Below are 18,965 nucleotides of genomic sequence, written 5' to 3' on the forward strand. Positions count from 1 at the left end.
GTGGCCCACGGAAAAAAAAGTTTGAGAACGACTGACCCAGACAAACTGTGGATCAGGCACAGAGGAGGACACAAAACACACCGACCAGTAAGCCCCACAGGCTTAAATTTACTTTTGTCAGTACAGTTAGTGTATTCAAAGACATATCTCCTAAGGCCGTGTATAGGGCCTGCTCTTGGTTTTTTGCTGCCCCGAAGCAAAGGTGCCACCCCCAAAGGGCCAAAATGCCGCCCCTTCAGAAGTGCCGCCCCAAGCACATGCTTGGGACGCTGGTGCCTAGAGCCAGCCCTGGCCATGTCCGCTGGTTCCCTAGACGCCTTCGAGTAGCAGTGGACGCTGTCTGGGGTTCTCAGCTTGGTGTCTCCCTCTGAATCCCTGATTTTGACCCTCTGACCCTCACTCCTGTCCCTGTTTTCTCATTAGTTGTCCCCCGGAATTGGCTGGAATCTGGGTCTGGTAGCTCCTCCCCTTGGGCTGGGGTGAGGAGCCTTTGGCTGTGGGCAGGCAGATTCCCAATAGGTTCTAGCTGCCTGAACTCTCTCCCACCTCCCTCCCTTACCTGACGGCCAGGTTTCTCTTTCCCCACATGCTCCCTTCTCAGGAGGACGCACTGGAGTCTTTTTGTTCACACTTGCCCCCGGGGTGGTTATCCAAATACCACCCACGGAAGTTGCATTTTTGGGGTGAGGAACACCCCCTTAATTCCGCTTCTGCCCATATGTCTTCACACCAAGGGCAACCCGATGGGCACTCACCTTGCTTTTTCCCCCTTTGCCCAGAGCCTGCTGTTGTCCCCCATTTTCCTCCTCAAGTAGGGACTCTGGGTGGGGTTCCTCCTCCCACCGTTCTGGTGGCGAGGGTCCCTGTCTGACTTCTATCAACAACCTAGGTGTACTCTTCTCCCCTACCGCTTGTTCTGGGCTACCTTTCCCTTCCCTCCCCTTCCCTGGGGAGGTCCTATTTTTGCTCCTTAGTCTAGTTTTCTGATTTTTCTGTTTCAAGCCCCTTTTCCTCATTCCCTGTTGGCACTGCTTTTTATGGGGCCCCAAGGTCCCCTATGACCTTTCCCTTTTAAGGGAAGAGACTCCAGTCAGTTCCCACCATGACTGGATGAGGTAGCTTATCAATTACCCTGCCCACTCCCATTTGAACTTCCCCTTCATCTCTAGGGGGAATCTCAGCCACTGGGTAGTCTCTCCTTTTCCCATTGATACACTCCAACTCTAAGCTTCCACCTGGCAACATCCATAAGAACATAAGAACGGCCATACTGGGTCAGACTAAAGGTCCATCTAGCCCAGTATCCTGTCTCTCAACAGTGGCCAATGCCAAGTGCCCCAAAAGGAATGAACAGGTAATCATCAAGTGATCCATCCCCTGCCACCCATTCGCAGCTTCTGGCAAACAGAGGCTAGGGACACCATCCCTGCCCATCCTAGCTAATAGCCACTGATTGACCTATCCTCCATGAATTTATCTAGTTCTTTTTTGAATTGAAGTCTTGGCCTTCACAACATCCTCTGGCAAGGAGTTCCACAAGTTGACTGTGTGTTGTGTGAAAAAAATACTTCCCTTTGTTTGTTTTAAACCTGCTGCCTATTAATTTCATTTGGTGGCCCCTAGTTCTTGTGTTATGAGAAGGAGTAAATAACACCTCCTTATTTACTTTATCTACACCAGTCATGATTTTATAGACCTCTAACATATCCCCCCTTAGTTGTCTCTTTTCCAAGCTGAAAAGTCCCAGTCGTATTAATCGCTCCACTTACGGCAACCATTCCATACCCCTAATCATTTTTGTTGCCCTCTTCTGAACCTTTTCCAAGACCTGGCTGGGATGATTTAGTTGGGGATTGGTCCTGCTTTGAGCAGGGGGTTGGACTAGATGACCTCCTGAGGTCCCTTCCAACCCTGATATTCTATGATTCTATGATCTTTTTTGAGATGGGGTGACCACATCTGCATGCCGTATACAAGATGTGGGCATACCATGGATTTATATAGCGGCAATATGATCTTTTCGATCTTATTACAACTATCCCTTTCCTAATGATTCCAACATTCCGTTAGCTTTTTCCACTGCCGCTGCACATTGAGTGGATGTTTTCAGAGAACTATCCACAACGACTCCAAGATCTCTTTCTTGAGTGCTAACAGGTCTTTATCAAATCCCTTTGAGTCCCGCGAGCGTCCCGAGGTAGTGTCCACCAATCCTCCTGCCGCCTCCCGCCCACCTCTACAGGAATGGTTAGCAGTCCCTTTTTTTTGCCTGTCTCCAATAGTCACACTCCACCCACATTCCATTACCACGCAGTCTCACTTTAAAAGCCTCAGTCACCCAAACAGATAACAAACCACTCCCTGGATCCCTAAAGGAGTTCTCCTCATCTCCTCCTTTTTCTTTTCAGTCATCCTTGGTGTGGCAAAGTCACCCCTCTTCTCCCCTCACTCTGTTCCTTGAAACAGCCAGACCTCTCTCCTGGGAAAGTCCACTTCCCCAAACCCTTCTGAGAGTTTGATCGCTGCCTGTGGCCCCAGACGCAGGTATTTAGAGAGAGGCTCTGGAGAAATTGTTGCAGTATTACTATTTCAGTCTACATTTCACACACCCCCACACACCTCATCACTACAGTATCTGAGTGCCTCACAATCTTTATAGTATTTATCTTCATACACTCCTGTGAAGTAGGGCACTGCTATTATCGTCAGCATAATGATGAGAAACTGAGGCACAGAGAGACTAAATGATTTGCCCAAAATCATATAGGAAGTCTGTGGCAAATCAGAATTTGAATCGAGGTCTCCGACAGCCCAGACTGTTTCTAAACAGCAAAAAAATTAAAGCAACATTTTAAACAGATAATCCCTCCATGTGCAGTCAGTCACTTTTCTGGCATCTCAAAGAGGCGACATTTCAGTTTAACTTCTGTTTACAAGTATCTAGAATATTGCAATGTATTGACTAGTGTATATCTTCCCCTCTGACACCCTGGGGTTTCATACTGCCTCCCATCACCATCACAGCTGAGCACTACCCACAGAAAAATCAATAGCAACTTTGACCATTGACTTCTAAAGAAGAGAACCCCTCAACTATGTATTGGACCATGTACTGCTACCAACAATTCTCCCTTCACTCACAAGTTAAGGGTCTTCATTTTGGGAGCAGAACGAACGAACGTTTTCTCCTGTGGCACCATGATCTCCCAAACAGTCTTTGTGCTCAGCATATCTTATCTCAGTTTAAGAGTGGCTTCAAATCAGTTTAGCCGATTCATAAATTCTAAGGCCAGAAGGGATCATTGTGATCATCTAGTCTGACGCCCTGTAAAACATAGGCCATAGAACTGCCCCAAAATAATTCCTAGGGCAGATCTTTTAGAAAAAATATCCAATCTTGATTTTAAAATGGTCAGTGATGGAGAATCCACCATAACCCTTGGTAAACTGTTCCAATGGTTACATTTTTGACAGCGAGAGTAGTTATGTCTTTATTTCCAATCTGAAGTGGGTTTGTAGTAGACTTAAACTAACCTGATTTCAGACCCTCAGACCAATTTAAGTTTTCATGCTGAGGGGGTTACAGCAATTTAGTTAAATTGGTTTAGATTAAATCAGTGCACAAACCACACATCGGCATGGCCCCTCTGCTGTAGCTCAAATAGAAGTTATGGGTTTGATGCAGGAATCACTGGGTGAAATCCTATACAGGAGGTCAGACCAGATTATCAGAATAGTCCCTTCTAGCTTTAAAATCCATTAAGCCCACACGAGGCCCACAGCACCAGAAGACCAGTGAGGCTCGTTTGGCCAAACAGTGTGGAAGGGGACAAACTGGGTTTTAAGAGAAAAAGTCCTTCAGCCCCTGTAGAGACCTAGGTTAGAGCACTGAGGGGGGCAGGGGGTAAGAAGGAAGGCAAGGGGCTTAGCTGGTTTTGTCTGAGGTTGTTAGGATATGGTAGTTTGCCCATTGTAGCGAAGGCCAGAAGTACAAACCCTCCTTACCAAATTACACAGCTGTGTTAGAGCCATTGAGAACAAAACGCCGTCCACCTTTCCCTTGTGTTAACACACGGCTTCCGTTCACTGCCCAGTTTTCAACACACTTGGATAATAGGCCGCCCCCTGACCTGACTGAACCCATTCACATCTCCAAGCCCAATATCTTAGTCTACTTAAATGCCATTCAGAAGCTGTTAGCCTGTCAATTTCTGCGATCATTTGGTGAATGGACTTGTCAAACAAATTGCCATTATTACGGGCTGATTAAATGCAAGCAGGGAGAAGGGGCTGTTCTCTTGCCACAGCTAGCTCCCCACCCCAGTCAGCTCAGACAAACACAATGAGCCAATTAGCAGGTAGGTGACAAAGACAGCTCACAATTTAAGCCAGCCTTGCATAAACAAAAAACACTCTGGCAGCATTTAAACGTAGGGAAAGGTCTTCAAGGGACATTCACAAAAGCTGCAGAGCAGTTAGCCAGCACCAGGATCCAGGCAAGGCATTATTAGAAAACATTTCTATCGTGGGGGCACCAGGCTGGGGCCCCATTGTGCTTGGTGGGTGCTGTAGAGCCATAATCAATTAAAGTCCCTGCCCCAGAGAATTGATTTGACCGATACAGGTGTGATGGCCAACAGCAGGGTTAAACCAGGAACCTCCAGAGCTAAAACCATCAGCTGCTACAGTTTGAGCTAAAGAGCTCTGGAGCTGGGGGCTGTGACAGACTCGTGTCCTTGGTGGAGGACCTGTAACATACCCACACCAGTGGGGTACATAGACCGCAGCTCTTGGCAAAGCTTTCAGCTGTTGCATTTTAAGGCAGCACTAAGGGCCACATTCGGTCCCATTCTCATCTGTCCAGCACCACGAGTAAGTGAGGTGCAGGACAGTGCACAGAACTGACAACGCTGCACGCCCCGAGGAACCTGCATGTTAAGGCCTGGTCTTCCCAGTTCCAGCACACACACACACACACCCGTAGCTGCAGTGGTACAACCCCCAACAGGCACGGTAAACAACAAGGCGGCCTGATTTACACCCTACAGCTTACCCCAGTTCCAAGCTCTGTCAGCACAAGCAAAGCTGCTATTTGTCTGCACTTGGGGCTTCTGTCAGTGCAGCTGCATGGATGGCTGAAACCGGGGCAAATCCCCAGTGCGGAGAAGGCACAAGGCACTCTGATGGGTGCAGATACGAGTGATACACACAGATGGCAGGATACACTAGGAAATCCAAAGGTGAGGATGACTTGAAGGCTGCTCCCCCCAGCTGATTTAGGCCCTGCAATGAGCTGCACTCTGGCCAACTCAGATCCACATCGACTTCAATGGAGCTGCACCTGGGTTCACACACAGAGGATCAGGGCCTGGAACGATGGCTTGACTTGGCCCTGAAGAGGTTACTTTCCTCTCCACAAATCCCACTGACACTAATAGGATTTCATTTAGAACATTGTGAGCTCGTTCCCTAAGCCTCTGGGTGAATTCACAGCAGGAATTTGTACAGCACCTAGCACAGTGGGGCCCTGCTGCTAATGGGTACCTCCAGATGCTACTGTAAATGTCCAACAAGTCAGCTTATACACAAGTCCAAAGGGCAGAGCGTGTTTTGTTTTGTCAGCAATACTCACTGCAAGGATGGAAGACTGAGCTTGATAAGTTTATGGAGGGGATGGTATGATGAGACTGCCTAGCTGCAAGGAACTAGGTGGGGAGGGCTTTGAGTTACTACAATGAATTCTTTCCCCAGTTCTGGCTGGTGGGTCTTGCCCATATGCTCAAGGTACAACTGATCGCCATATTTGGGGATGGGAAGGAATTTTTCCCCAGGTCAGATTGGCAGAGACTCTGTGGAGGTTTCGCCTTCCTCTGCAGCATGGGGCACGGGTCACTTGTAGGTTTAAACTAGAGTAAATGGTGGATTCTCTGACCTGAAGTCTTGAAATCATGATATTAGGACTTCAGTAACTCAGCCAGAGGTTAGGGGTCTATTACAGGAGTGGGTGGGTGAGGTTCTGTGGCCTGCGATGTGCAAGAGGTCAGACTAGAAGATCACAGTGGACTCTTATGGCCTTAAAGTCTAGGAGTCTAAAACAAATAAGAAGTTTTCAGAATAGCAAGAATCAACAAGAAAGTGTGCACAGGGATTTCATCTGGCTGTGTATTAATCCTGTGGGCCTTGGGGTTAATGCACAGAGACCCAGGAGATCAGCATTCTAGTCCTGGCTTTGCTACAGATTTCAGATGTGACTTTGGACCCCAAAATCTTTGTACCTCAGTTACCCCATTTGTAAAATGAGGATAATACTCCTCTACCTCCCAGGATTCATTAATGTTTGTAAAACCCTTTGAGGTCCTTAGCTGGGATGGGCTCCAGAAGTGCAAAGTATTTGGATTACATATGAAGACTAAAGATGATACAACGTTCAGATAAGAAAAGCTACTACTGCTACCACTTGGATATTTGTTCATAGTTCTTTTCTTTTTGGAAGAGGATGGAGACACGCGACTGTCAATAAAGGCTTCAATGCACGAACGCTAAAGCATGGAGAGTTTGGTTCCCTAATGACCATCAAGAACCACAGGGTCCTCAGCATTAGATCCACTGAAGAGAAGCATGATGTGGCAAATCACATAACGTAGTGCAAACACTAAGATCCGTCAAGGCAGCAGCTCATGCCTTATTAGCAGAACGCCCGGTTATATATATATATATATATATATACACATATACATACACACACACACACACACTTTTTTAAAGAACTATAACGAAAACCTTCAAAACTCTTCACATAAAAGGAATTTTTTATTCTTACATCTCAGATTACAAGAGCCCCTAATAGATAGATGCTTAATTTGTTCCTCCCACCCTCTTTTTTTTTGGACAGTCAAGCTGCTCTGGCGGTGGGGATCCAGTGGAAATCTGAGGCAGCATGCTCTAGGGTAGGGTGCTGCCCTGGGAGTCAAGAGACCAGTGTTCTATTCCCAGCTAGAGCAAGTCACTCAATTTCTGTGGGCCTCTGCTTCCCTTCCCATTGTCTATTTATATTTCTCTGCAGGCAGGAACTATCAGTCACTGTACAGCTCCTAGCACAATGGGGCCCTTGGTCTCAGTCAGGCGCCGGAGAGCTGAGGGCCATTGAACCCTGTATATAATGGAAACCACTTCAAGCCAGAGGCCACAGCAGCACCCCCAGAACCTCTAATTCCAACATCTATGATCGGGGCCTTTAATCCCTACAGCAATACTTGCAGTGCTAATACAGACCAAGTTCTGCCATGGTGTGTTTTGCCTGTGCAGAGACTACAGATTTGGATCCTCAATAACCATTTTTCCTTGAAGCAGCACTACCTTGTGAGCGCCTGCTTTCCCAGTGAGGGATGCTGCTCTACACACATACACAAGGAGACCTGCATCTGAATCCCCATCCTGCTCTCACCTTCCCAAAAGGGCCAGCAGTTGGAATTGCTATAGAAGCCCCTGGTGGGAAAGGGAGGGTGTGTGCCAATCCCTCCTGGTGCTCAGCAGTAACAGCGATAGCTCATAAAGGAGCATTAATGGGCTCAAATGTGAATCCAGTTCAGCCCTACCCAGTCAGGACAAAGGTGGCTACAACACAGGTTTTCAAAGGGCGAGGGCAGAGCCAGCATTAGGCATAAGCAGAGCAATTACTTAGGGCCCCGAGCAGCTCAAGGGGGCCCCTTGTTCATTTTTTATTATAAGAACTTGTGTGTTTTAGTATTGCGGGGGTGGGAGGTGGAAAATATTCCTGTTTTGGGCCCCCAATGGCTAACGCTGGCTCTGGGTGATGGCTGCAAGCAGGAGAGAATGGAGAGAGAAATAGAATAAAAAGCCATTGAGCCCATGGGAGCCACTGTGACCATGTTGGACTGCCACTTAATGATACATCCCTTGTCCCTACAGCTGGTGAAATTCAGCCAGGGACCTTGGCACGGCGAGGGGGAGAACCTGGAGCTGGCTGTCCTGCTTTCCCAGTGACCTTTGCCTCCTAAGACCCAGGGAACCCTTTACAGCCCCACCAGAGAGGGGTCTCTGTGCTCTGCTCTCCCAGCCATGGCAACCGTGGTCAAACAACAAGAGACCAAACATACATTCAGATCCCTTAGTAAATGATCTACGTATCTGATTTGCCTTAATAATAAATAATAATAATACAAGAGCAACTGCAGCAGAGATGGGGAGTCCACCTGTGCACGTTTTCTTACTGTACTATAGCAGTTCTGAGGCAGTGTCCCTCTATGGAGATATATCATCAAAGTTTGGGACAAATGTGGTGCATCAACTGGGCTGTCCCATCAAGGATGGTGGCAATATGATAAAAGTGTTATTAGTATTTATCTTTGTAAACATCATTGCAGATGGGAAGGTAGGTAAGTGCTAGGTATTGTTAGGAGGAATATCGTAGTTTTATCTAGTACCTTTCATTCCAAGGATATCAAAACACTTAACACACAAAGCAGTATTATGGTAGCACCCACCAAGTCGTAGGCTCTATCCATAGCTAGAGTGAGACTTGTTCCCAGTTCCATAGACCGCAGTGTGAGAAAACAAGCAACAAAGGCCCCCCAGCCAACATTTCAATACAGCATCCAACCAACCTGCAGCGCAGCAAGTGGGTAAGAGAAAGGAGACTTTGGACAAGGGCAACGTCAGGTGCCAGGGACCTCACTGAAAACTTCCACAATCATTAGACTTCATGGAAATGCCAAAGCACAGAGTTTCCTTGGTGGGATTTGAATCTGTGGTTAAAAGAAAGCTAGGTATTGCCAAGTTAGTGCTTAGATCACTGACCTATCCCCTCCTTTTTAATTGAGCACAGTTTAGTTTTAAATTCATTGGTACCCCATAAGACATGATTTTGCTACCACTGACTTTCTTATGCCCACTTTTAAAGTGGTAGCATCCTTCTAAGCCAGCATCCCCACATACTAGTGAATTGGTTTTCTTTCTGGTTGGGCTGCTAACATGGACTTTGTGCCTACCCTTACTGCTGGCCTAACTGACATTTATGCTAGTGCCTTACGATCACAATGTACATCATTATGCTCTTGCCAGTAAGGCTGGCTGCAATGTAAAGTGTCTATATTTTAGTAGGATCAGTACTTTCTGCACAGGAACTGAAATATAAAAGGCAATTTCAACCGTTGTTCCTAAGTAGCCCACCCCACACACATCCACTCTACACCAGCTTGCTTTGAATGATGGATACAGAGAAAGCTCAGCGCTAAAGAAACTTTAAAGGGAACAAACTACTATAAATTGGAAGTGCCTCAGCTCTTTCCATTCACAGGCAGATCTGCTTTGAAAGGCAGCCACAGAATTGATCTGCCCCCAAAAGAGACTGAATCGCAGGCAGGTCAGCCCCTTCAATACACTTTAAGACTTAAAACCCACCATATTCTAGTCCCCAACTGAAACTCCACAATAAACACCTCCTTTATAACACAAATCCCTCTGCAACATGCAAATACATTGGCTCCCAAGAACCAAGCTGTAATGCTGTGCGTATTGAAACTGCAATCCTGTACTTCAGTCTAAATCTTTTGATGACACAGTTCTCACTAATGACATTTTTCCACCAACAAACTATAATAGGAAGCTCTCCTCCACTAAAAAGTTTTAAAACATTCTTTATAAAGAGCATCCTGAACTCTTCTTAGCTCTGGTAAGTACATTCAGAATTCCATCAGATATTCTGGAGTCAATATTGCCCCATCACTAATGAGCTGACTGATTACTCCTAATCTCATGCAAAATTAAATCTACATTATTGTTTTATAGGCTGAAGTTGCTTTCACACATCTCACAGCCACAAGGAAGAGCAGCAGAAATCTAACTTTAATGTGACTATTACAGCTGTATAGAATAGTGATAAAACATCTAGCATCTTTAAAGTAAAGTACATGTAACTACTGTGAAAGTTTCATGATATATGCTGTGAAAAAATGTGAAACTGATAAAGATGTCTTTGGAAGTGAGTACCAGTAATTTCTGAGCATTGTAAAAGTAAACATAGGGTCAGATTCCAACCCATCTACTCACAGCTAGTAGCATCTTACTCTCTTAGTATTCCTACTGACTGCAATGAACTATTTGCTTATTAAAGGTACTATTTAACCTGAGCAAAGATGTCAGAATCTAGTCCATAATAAAATATCTTGATCCTACTATATTAGTTTTAACTTGTGTCCAGAAACTACCCAGCCCTGTAACCTAACCCTATTCCACCCTCACACATACGTATTTCCATCCAACACCACAAACTTAGGAAAGTTTACATAATTCCCTTCCCCCCATTTCCTGAAGTTATTCAGAAACATCTCTGCTCAAATATTTTAGCTGGGGTTGCTAAGAAAGTTTTTTAAATAATTGAAATCCTCTTCATGAAGATCTGCTTCATCATATTTTAAAAGAATTAAAAATTGATCTCACTATAACTATTTCAGACCTGCTTGTATCCACTTTTCTTGGGTTGTTCTTGAAGAATATTTATTACCAATTTTCACTTATAGCCAATACAGTTCAAAGGATTAGAGCTTCACTCCTACCTGAGAAGTCTGAGGAAGTCTTAGCAAAGTTGCTGAGAGCTGTCAAGCACATTACTCCTAAGAGAAAGGTAGAAGTGGGAGACACATCTGGGCAGTTCATGCTTAAATATCCTCAACTGCTTGTTTTCTTCCAGAGAAAAGAAAAAAAATCTCTTTCTCCACCCAGCCTGATACTCCTCATTGCAGAGAGATCACTACTAGTCCCCTGGCTTGTGAATGATCACAGCAACCAGCCAGGAAGCAAAAGCACTCACTGAACACACATGCGGGGAGTGAGTGAATGGATCCCAGAGTGAGTGAAACTGACGAATGAGACAAACCTACCTGGGCCTTGGCGGCATTCCCAGGGTCCTAAAGTCCCCCTTTTCAACTCCTCAGGCTACCCAGAGCACAAAGTTTGCTCCAATCCCCTGCTAGTGGCATTGGAACAATTTCTATAGTGGGGGAGGGGGTGCTGAGAGCCATTGAACAAAACTGTAAGCCCTGTATATGATGGAGACCACTTCAAGCTAGAGGGTGCAGGAGCACCCCTAGTTCCAACACCCCTGGCCACTGCTATGCAGATACTTAGCAGACAGCAAGAAGCCACACTAGGTAGGAATAGTTAGGTAAGAATGAGCAGCTGAGAAGTTTATTTTGCATTAAATACCCAATGTGATTCTGGAAAAACCCAGTTGATTTTACTGTATAGTTTGAAATCCTCTCCCTCACATACAGGGAACCATGGCATGAGTTTTCAAACTTGGGAGCGTTTAAATCCATATTGGCACATCTAAGTAAGTAGCCTGATTTTCAGAGGCACTGAGCACTCCTCCCCTCCATACTATTCCCCTGAAAACCCAACAGGACTGCCACTCAGGGCAACAGTGACAGCCTCCTCTTCTTGCACCGCTGGAGCTGTTGATGTGGTTTCAAGGTGGTGCATATTCCGTTGTTCAGGCTACAGTTGCTGGTTCAGATGCAAGATAGTAGCAATATCAGCTGCCTTAGCCTCAGCAATGTGTGACCTACACAACCAACCATGCTAGGCCCAGACTCAAAAAAGAACAGAATTTTAAACAGGCAGTCAGCTTTGGCATTTTTTGGTGCTTACAAATCTTTTTTTTTTTTGCCAATCTCTTCACACTCTCAAACATAGCGGGTTCCACAGTGCAGAAAGCCAGCCTGAGGACCAGGGGTGGGGAGTTGGCTAGTGAGATGATGCTCAGGGGTACACCCAAACCCCACAGACTCAACTGATTTAAGAAGTCCATGTGAGCATTCAGGGACCACCAAAACTCCTGCCCAAGGAGAGCTCAGCTGTTCGTTCCACTCAGCCCTAGCAGTCAATTTCCACTTCCAATGCTGCCTTCCCAAGGGGAAGAAAAAAAAAAGACAACCTAGCAAGATACTTTTCATTTTAAATGAAAGCTGAACTCCTCCTGTTAACAAGGGGCCCTCCTGAGTCCCCTCCAGCTCATCAGTGATTGGAGCTGTGGATGATCAGTGTCTCTGAGAACCAGGCCACTTAATCTTTGATCCTGCACATGCATAGCCTCAGATTGCAATGAGGCCTACTCACCTGAATAAAGCTAGGCAATTAGGTCAATGTTTGCAGGATTGGGACCCATGTGAATAAAGTTACAAAGGTGAAGCCCAGCTTTCAGGCTCAGGCCCTAACTCCATGGCAGATTTTTTTCCCACCACTAAAACAAACAAAAAAAACCTACTTATGTCTCTTTTTTAAAAAAGGAAGCCTGCATCGAAACGTAGCTACGTGAAAACCACATCTGGTTCATGCTTATGTCAAGCCCAGCCACTGGAATTAGGCCAAACTTTCCAGAAACATTCCCCTTTCAACTGACAGCAAGCATAACAACTCCAAAGGATCATTTTTTTGTTTTTTGAGTGTGGATACGCACCTACCAAGGGTCTCATGATAAAAGTGAGCAGGCAGAATACTGTGGGGTCTATACAGGTGGACTCCTGCAGCCATGCAGAGCCTCAGTGATTTTGGTGGAGAGGTCCACCCATGTGAAACTCCTGGCAGGATCAGGCCCTGACAATTGACATTCCTCTGGCTCCCTCACTACACTTTATTTCTCCTCTAACTTTAATCCCAGATGCTGGTAAATTTGCTGAAGCTTCACAGAGTTTAAAGAAAATAGGTTATTATCTAGGGCACAATAGGATACTAAGAGCTACATGTGATTTCTGCCTCTATTGTTCTTGCTAAAATGGATATATATCGCTGTAGCTTATAGGTATGAGGTAATCAGCACCTATTTCCAGATATAGTTCATCATGATCACCATATTCTATGCTGCTTACCAGGCAGGACAAATAAGCAGTAATAGGACCTCTAGAAACTTACCAGCAGTTCATATAATGTTTGGGAAAGTGAAACACTCTGGCAGTATTTGCCTGAAGCAGCCCACCCTGTTAGCTGGTGTTGATCTTCCTGATTAAGAGTTAAGTGGGTTCTGTTGAGTCAATGATATAATGCAGATGAGAGAGACTCTGGTGACAAAGGATTTAGAGGTCCGGAGTCAGGACCCTCAAGAGCAGCTAAAGGTAGGGAGCAGTCTTGACTTTTACACTCTTGTTAATAATGTTGAGGCCCAGGAAGGGAGGGAGTTTTTAGTGTCTTTATGCTGTGTGGGCTTTGGTTTTGAGAAGGTTTGGAAAGACCTCACACAGACAGAAATAACTCTCCAGAAAGAAATGATATATCAGCCTCTTAGAACTGGGCAGTTCAGTTTAAACTGATCTCCAGAAATGCCATTATCCTTAGGGCATATGGGAGCATCAGCTGTGAGTTTCAAACTGAAAATGGCCACCTGTCCCAAATGCAGCAGAGACAAAGGATTATGACTTCATTGCTTATGGTCCCAAAGGATAAATATTAATTGGTGGATTGGTGCAAATCTGTAACTCCCTCTTAAGAGCAACAGACCCTGAAATTTGGCCATCCTTCCAAATATGTTTCCCAGGGGATATACCAACATGCATTTTGTGTCTTGTTAGTGGGCTGGAAATACATATGATCATACAAATTTAGAGGTGACAAAGCCTAATGGAGCCCATGCCCCACAGAGGCAGGATACAATCACCCAACAGAGGGTATAATAATCATATATTAAACTGACATGGCTCTTGATCTCAACCAATAGGACTGACTGCCCACTCCATAGGATTACTATGGAGTATGACATATGGTAGCCATGAAGCTGTTAAGTTGAGATCTATTTAAATGTACATTCCAGAATATGCAAAATCCTGTAATCCGTCTACATTTTGAGACCATGCTCAACACTTTGTTCGTACTAAACCTTAGGCCCATGTCTGCCAAAGACTGTTACATGATTGGACAATCCGAGAACTTCATAGTGCCTGATTATACATAAATATACAGGATGTATTGGGCCTGATTTCCCGAGAGGACTGAATCCAGAGAGGACCTTCCATCTTCAGCTGAAGTCAGTGTGGGCAGTGGGTAGGGTGACCAAATAGCAAATGTGAAAAATCAGGATGAGTTGGATGGGGGGAGGGGAGGGCGCGTAAATAGTCTCCTATACAAGACAAAGCCCCAAATATTGGGACTGTCCCTGGTCACCCTAGCTGAGTGCTCAACAACTCAAAAAAAATCAGACCCATTGGCCCAGATCCTCAAAAATATTTAGTCACTTAACTCCCCCGAGTTATTTCAACGGGAATTAGGTGCCTAAATAGCATTAAAGATCTAGGCCATTATGCCTAACCACATTTCTCCCACAAGTATCCTTTTATATTATGGGGTTTTTTTCCAGCAATCAGTTTCCTTCTTTACTTGTATCTTGCACTGAATTCTCTCTCCTATAATATGGCCACTGTTTAGCTGTATATTTATTTTGATTTACAGATTATGTTTAGGTGCATATAACATAGTGGTCTTCTCTTTCTCCCTCCAACACACACCTCTCTCTCTCTCACCCCTCTCCTGCCTGCTTATAATATTTCTGTTTTACATAGTGCAGATCTTACAGTGCTTTACAAAAAAAGTCTCATTCCAGAAAAGGAAACTGAAACAGAGAAAAGGCACAATGACTTGCCCAAAGTCATGCAGCCTGTCACTGAGAGTCAGGAATAGAACCCAATTCCCTTGATTCCCAGTTTAGTGTTCTAAACATGGTGCCTTCTGGAGATGCCTTATGGCAATAACTATTTTCCAAATTACCCTACAACTACTTTCTCAGTAATGCTACTGCAGGCCTTGCCTGAAAAGGGGGTTTGTAGAACTGGAGCTGGATTAAGTTTAAGTTTTGGTATGCCATTATCTAAATCATTGATGAAGATATTGAACAGAAGCGGACCCAGAACCAATCCCTGCAGGACCCCACTCGTTATGCCCTTCCAGTATGACTGTGAACCACTGATAACTACTCTCTGGGAATGATTTTCCAAACAGTTATACACCCACCTTATAGTAGCTCCATCTAGGTTGTATTTCCCTAGTTTGTTTATGAGGTCATGCGAAACAGTATCAAAAGCCATACTAAAGTCAAAATATACCACATCTACAAGACTTATTATCCTGTCAGAGAAAGCTATCCGTTTGGTTTGACACGATTTGTTCTTGACAAACCCATGCTGACTGTTGTTTAGCACCTTATTATCTTTTAGGTGTACGTCCTCAAAGTGATTCTACAGTCAAGGACTATGGGATCAATCCCAAATTTGTTTCTAGCATGGACCACATCCTGAGAGAGATTGTCTCATGGACCCACCTCTCCTCTATTTCTTTACAGAGAGCATTTCCCACTCACAACTGCATAACATTGTGGTGGCAACTACAGTAATTGCTTATATTGGAAAGTAGTACAGTTGAACCCATTTATCTCGACCTCGGTTAACTTGCCAATCCTATTAACTCGAGGTTTTACAAGTGGAACCGCCAAACTCCCTCTTTATCTTATGGGTTTCTCATCTGTTATGTCGATTTGCCCAACCCTAATATCTCGAGCCCGGCTCCCCACGTCCCCAGCCACCCGCTCCCTGGCTCTCCAGCCACGCGGTTCCCCAGCCGCCCGCTCCCCGCGTCCCCAGCCGCCCGCCCGGCCCCGCATACCCGGTCCCTGCCCATCCCCGCCCGCCCGGCCCCGCATACCCGGTCCCTGCCCGTCCCCGGCGCCCGGCCCCGCATACCCGGTCCCTGCCCGTCCCCGCCCGGCCCCGCAGACCGGGTCCCCGCTTCGCCCGCGGCCCCCCCGCCCGGCTCCGCTTCGCCGGTCCCCGCTTCGCCGGCCGCCCGTCCGCCCGGCTCCGCTTCGCCGCCCCCCCGGCCCCGTATCCCCGGTCCCTGCCTGTCCCCGCCCGCCCCCCCGGCCCCGTATACCCGGTCCCTGCCTGTCCCCGCCCGCCCGCCCGGCCCCGTATACCCGGTCCCTGCCCGTCCCCGCCGCCGGGCCCCGCATACCCGGTCCCTGCCCGTCCCCGCCCGCCCGGCCCCGCATACCCGGTCCCTGCCCGTCCCCGCCCGCCCGGCCCCGCTTACCCGGTCCCGGCCCGTCCCCGCCCGCCCGGCCCCGCATACCCGGTCCCTGCCCGTCCCCGCCCGCCCGGCCCCGCTTACCCGGTCCCCGCTTCGCCTGCCGCCCGCCCGGCCCCGCTTACCCGGTCCCCGCTTCGCCTGCCGCCCGCCCGGCCCGCTTACCCGGTCCCCGCTTCGCCTGCCGCCCGCCCGGCCCGCTTACCCGGTCCCCGCTTCGCCTGCCGCCCGCCCGGCCCGCTTACCCGGTCCCCGCTTCGCCTGCCGCCCGGCCCGCTTACCCGGTCCCGCTTCGCCTGCCGCCCGGCCCGCTTACCCGGTCCCGCTTCGCCTGCCGCCCGGCCCGCTTACCCGGTCCCGCTTCTTTGGCTGCCCGGCTCCGGGTCCCCGTCCCGCTTCGCCGGATCCAGCCACGTGCAGGCACCGCGGTAAGGGGGCAGGGAGGGGGTGTTGGAGAGAGGGCAGGGGAGTTCAGGGGTGGGGGGGTGGATAGGGGTTTATCTCGATCATCGGTTATCTGGACTATTTTTGGCAAACCCCTAGGCCGGCGACATAACAGGGTTCAACTGTATTAGGAAAGTACACTGTTTTAGCTGTCTTTCGCCTTGATCTTACAAACACATACATGCTTAATTTTACGCACATGAGTCATCCCATTAATATCAATGCGACTATGCATATGTGTAAAGTTAAGCAGGTGTCTGCAGGATTGGGGCCATTGTAGTCTATTGCTTTTCCTAAACGATGTTAGATAATTTAATCCAAACTTCAACTCAACCAGTTTAGCATGTCACTAAAGTACAACTTGTCTTGACTAGCATTTTAGAAGGTTAATTAAATCGAACTAACTAGCTAATACAATCTAATAAACCCTTAAATCCTAGTCTAGACAAAAACAATGCTTTGGGTTTTTTTAAGTGAATCACCTGATCTGCTTTTGATTTTCATTTAACCTCTTCCCTTCCTACTCTATTTCTCTGAGCTGAAAGGAGGGGACCAGCATCATATGACCAGCCAGCTGTCTGCTGCAGACCACCAGCAAGTGTTCCACAGATCACTCTTTGGGAACCACTGACTTATCCCCAAATTTACCAAACCAAGAGCTTTACAAATCCAAGAACAAATAAGAATATAGTTGTGAAATGTACTTTAAAACAAATCCATACTGGTTGGATTTAAATATCCCTTTGACATGGAACAAACCCAAACAAAACAGCATTCAGCTATTGCATGACACCAAGAAAATGCAAATGCCTAGAAACAGAAAATGAAACTCACTAGTCTGCTTTCCCTGTCCATGTGATGTGCAGGGTGAAAAATAAAAAAATAATGCAAATAGTGAAAAATCAGTATGATTTCTAAAATTCTTTTGGCTTTAATAAACTACGGCCTTACTAGTAGTTACCACAAATATGGAACAGTTTTCGTATATTAACAATCTCCGTGGATTTCTAAGATCCAAGTTAGGAAAATTAAGAATTTCATATTTGTGGGCTGTAGCAGCCAGTATTATTGGGTCACAGGTAATATTAGGGCTACTCTTTTAGGGCCTGATCCAAAACCCATTGAAGCCAATGGACAGACTCCTATTGACCTCAATGGGCTTTATATAAGGCTCTTATACTGATTGTTAAGTATGGCATTCACTTCTAATCACAAGGTCTATAGGAAAGTGTATTACTCTCACAGAGGACCTCTGCAGATATTGGACCCAACCCTGAATCCAGTGAAGTCAATGGCAAAACTCCCACTGAGAGTTCAGTAGTGTAGGACTGAGCCTTTATTCCACCCCTATATTGCATTGGGAATACAATTGTTTTAAGTTACAGTACTTCCTTCAGTCACTTCACATCCCATTTTCTTTCATTATCAGCAGATCCACCCCAATTCTTGAGTGCCAGAAGGATAGTTCATTGAAGTTTAACACCTCCAATGAAGCTTTATGAAAGGTGAGTGTTAATGGAAGTGAATGCTCAAGAGCATATATGGAATGTAAAATATGATGTTTCACCTCAACCGTGAGGCAAAAGCTGAAGCGTTCTATCGTTATCCAGGGGACTAAGATACTTTACTCCTTTTTATGCATCTAACAAATTAAGTAAAAAAGCTCCAACTCACAGATCTTAGATTAGTATAAAAAAGGGAATCCGAGGAAATACCTTTCTCGCAGTGGGTCATATTAATCCCTGGTATAACTTCATTAACATCAGCGAACCACACGTAAGCTTCCTCAAAAGATATGTTGCGTGGGATCCAAGTGATGTAGCAGTTGGTGAATTGTGTAAAGCCGGCCCAGTTTGCTTTCCAGTAGTTCCAGCGAGGGTTTTTATTGGTGCTCACAATAGGTATGGTCACTGTCATTCAGTCCTTACCATGTGAGTTTTTCCATACACTGCTTATAGCTTGAAGTAGAAAATGGGTTTCAACAGAACTTGAAGACAGGAGCTGTTTTCTTGGACCTGACAGCAGTTTCCACTACAGTATGGCATACTAGTCTTCTGGTAAAACTGTCAGAGTTCTCCCGGCATTGGTAGTGGACATTATTGAACTTCTACTTCATGACCAGTGTTTTGGGGTACATATGGGAGATGGATTGTCTTCTCCATGCACTTGTTCTAACAGTTTACCCCAAAGCTCTGTGCTTGCTCCCACCCAGTTCAATCGGTACACAAACAACCTGCCACTGATTCAGTCATGCAAGTTTATCTATGCAGATTACATCTACTGCAGTCCCCAGTCACGCTCTTTCACTGAATTGGAGAATGCCAACCTGGCCAAGATGGCAACCTACTGTAGCAGTTGGTGCCTCCAACCAAGTGTGACCAAGACAGTTTCATGTATCTTCTACCTCCACAAGACAACTGGTAAACTTCAGTTAGATGTCT

The 18,965-nt window shown here is 46.3% G+C and overlaps 1 protein-coding gene across 2 annotated transcripts in view; it reads right to left on the bottom strand.

The window, feature by feature from the left end:
• LOC123367428 (protein eva-1 homolog C-like) overlaps positions 1-18,473 on the bottom strand; it is a 304,747-nt gene extending 286,274 nt beyond the window's left edge. The window contains exon 1 of one of the 2 annotated variants that reach the window (XM_045011677.1): positions 18,240-18,473. In XM_045011677.1, the coding sequence (XP_044867612.1) occupies positions 18,240-18,441 (202 nt within the window). In that variant the 5' untranslated portion in view covers positions 18,442-18,473. Of the gene's footprint in view, positions 1-10,574; positions 10,735-18,239 lie in introns of those variants that run through there. The other variant, XM_045011678.1, reaches the window with a different exon arrangement.
• Positions 18,474-18,965: the final 492 nt, after the last annotated feature.

The sequence above is a fragment of the Mauremys mutica genome, chromosome 3 (assembly GCF_020497125.1).
Source record: "Mauremys mutica isolate MM-2020 ecotype Southern chromosome 3, ASM2049712v1, whole genome shotgun sequence".
In the NCBI taxonomy this organism is placed as follows: Eukaryota; Metazoa; Chordata; order Testudines; family Geoemydidae; genus Mauremys; species Mauremys mutica.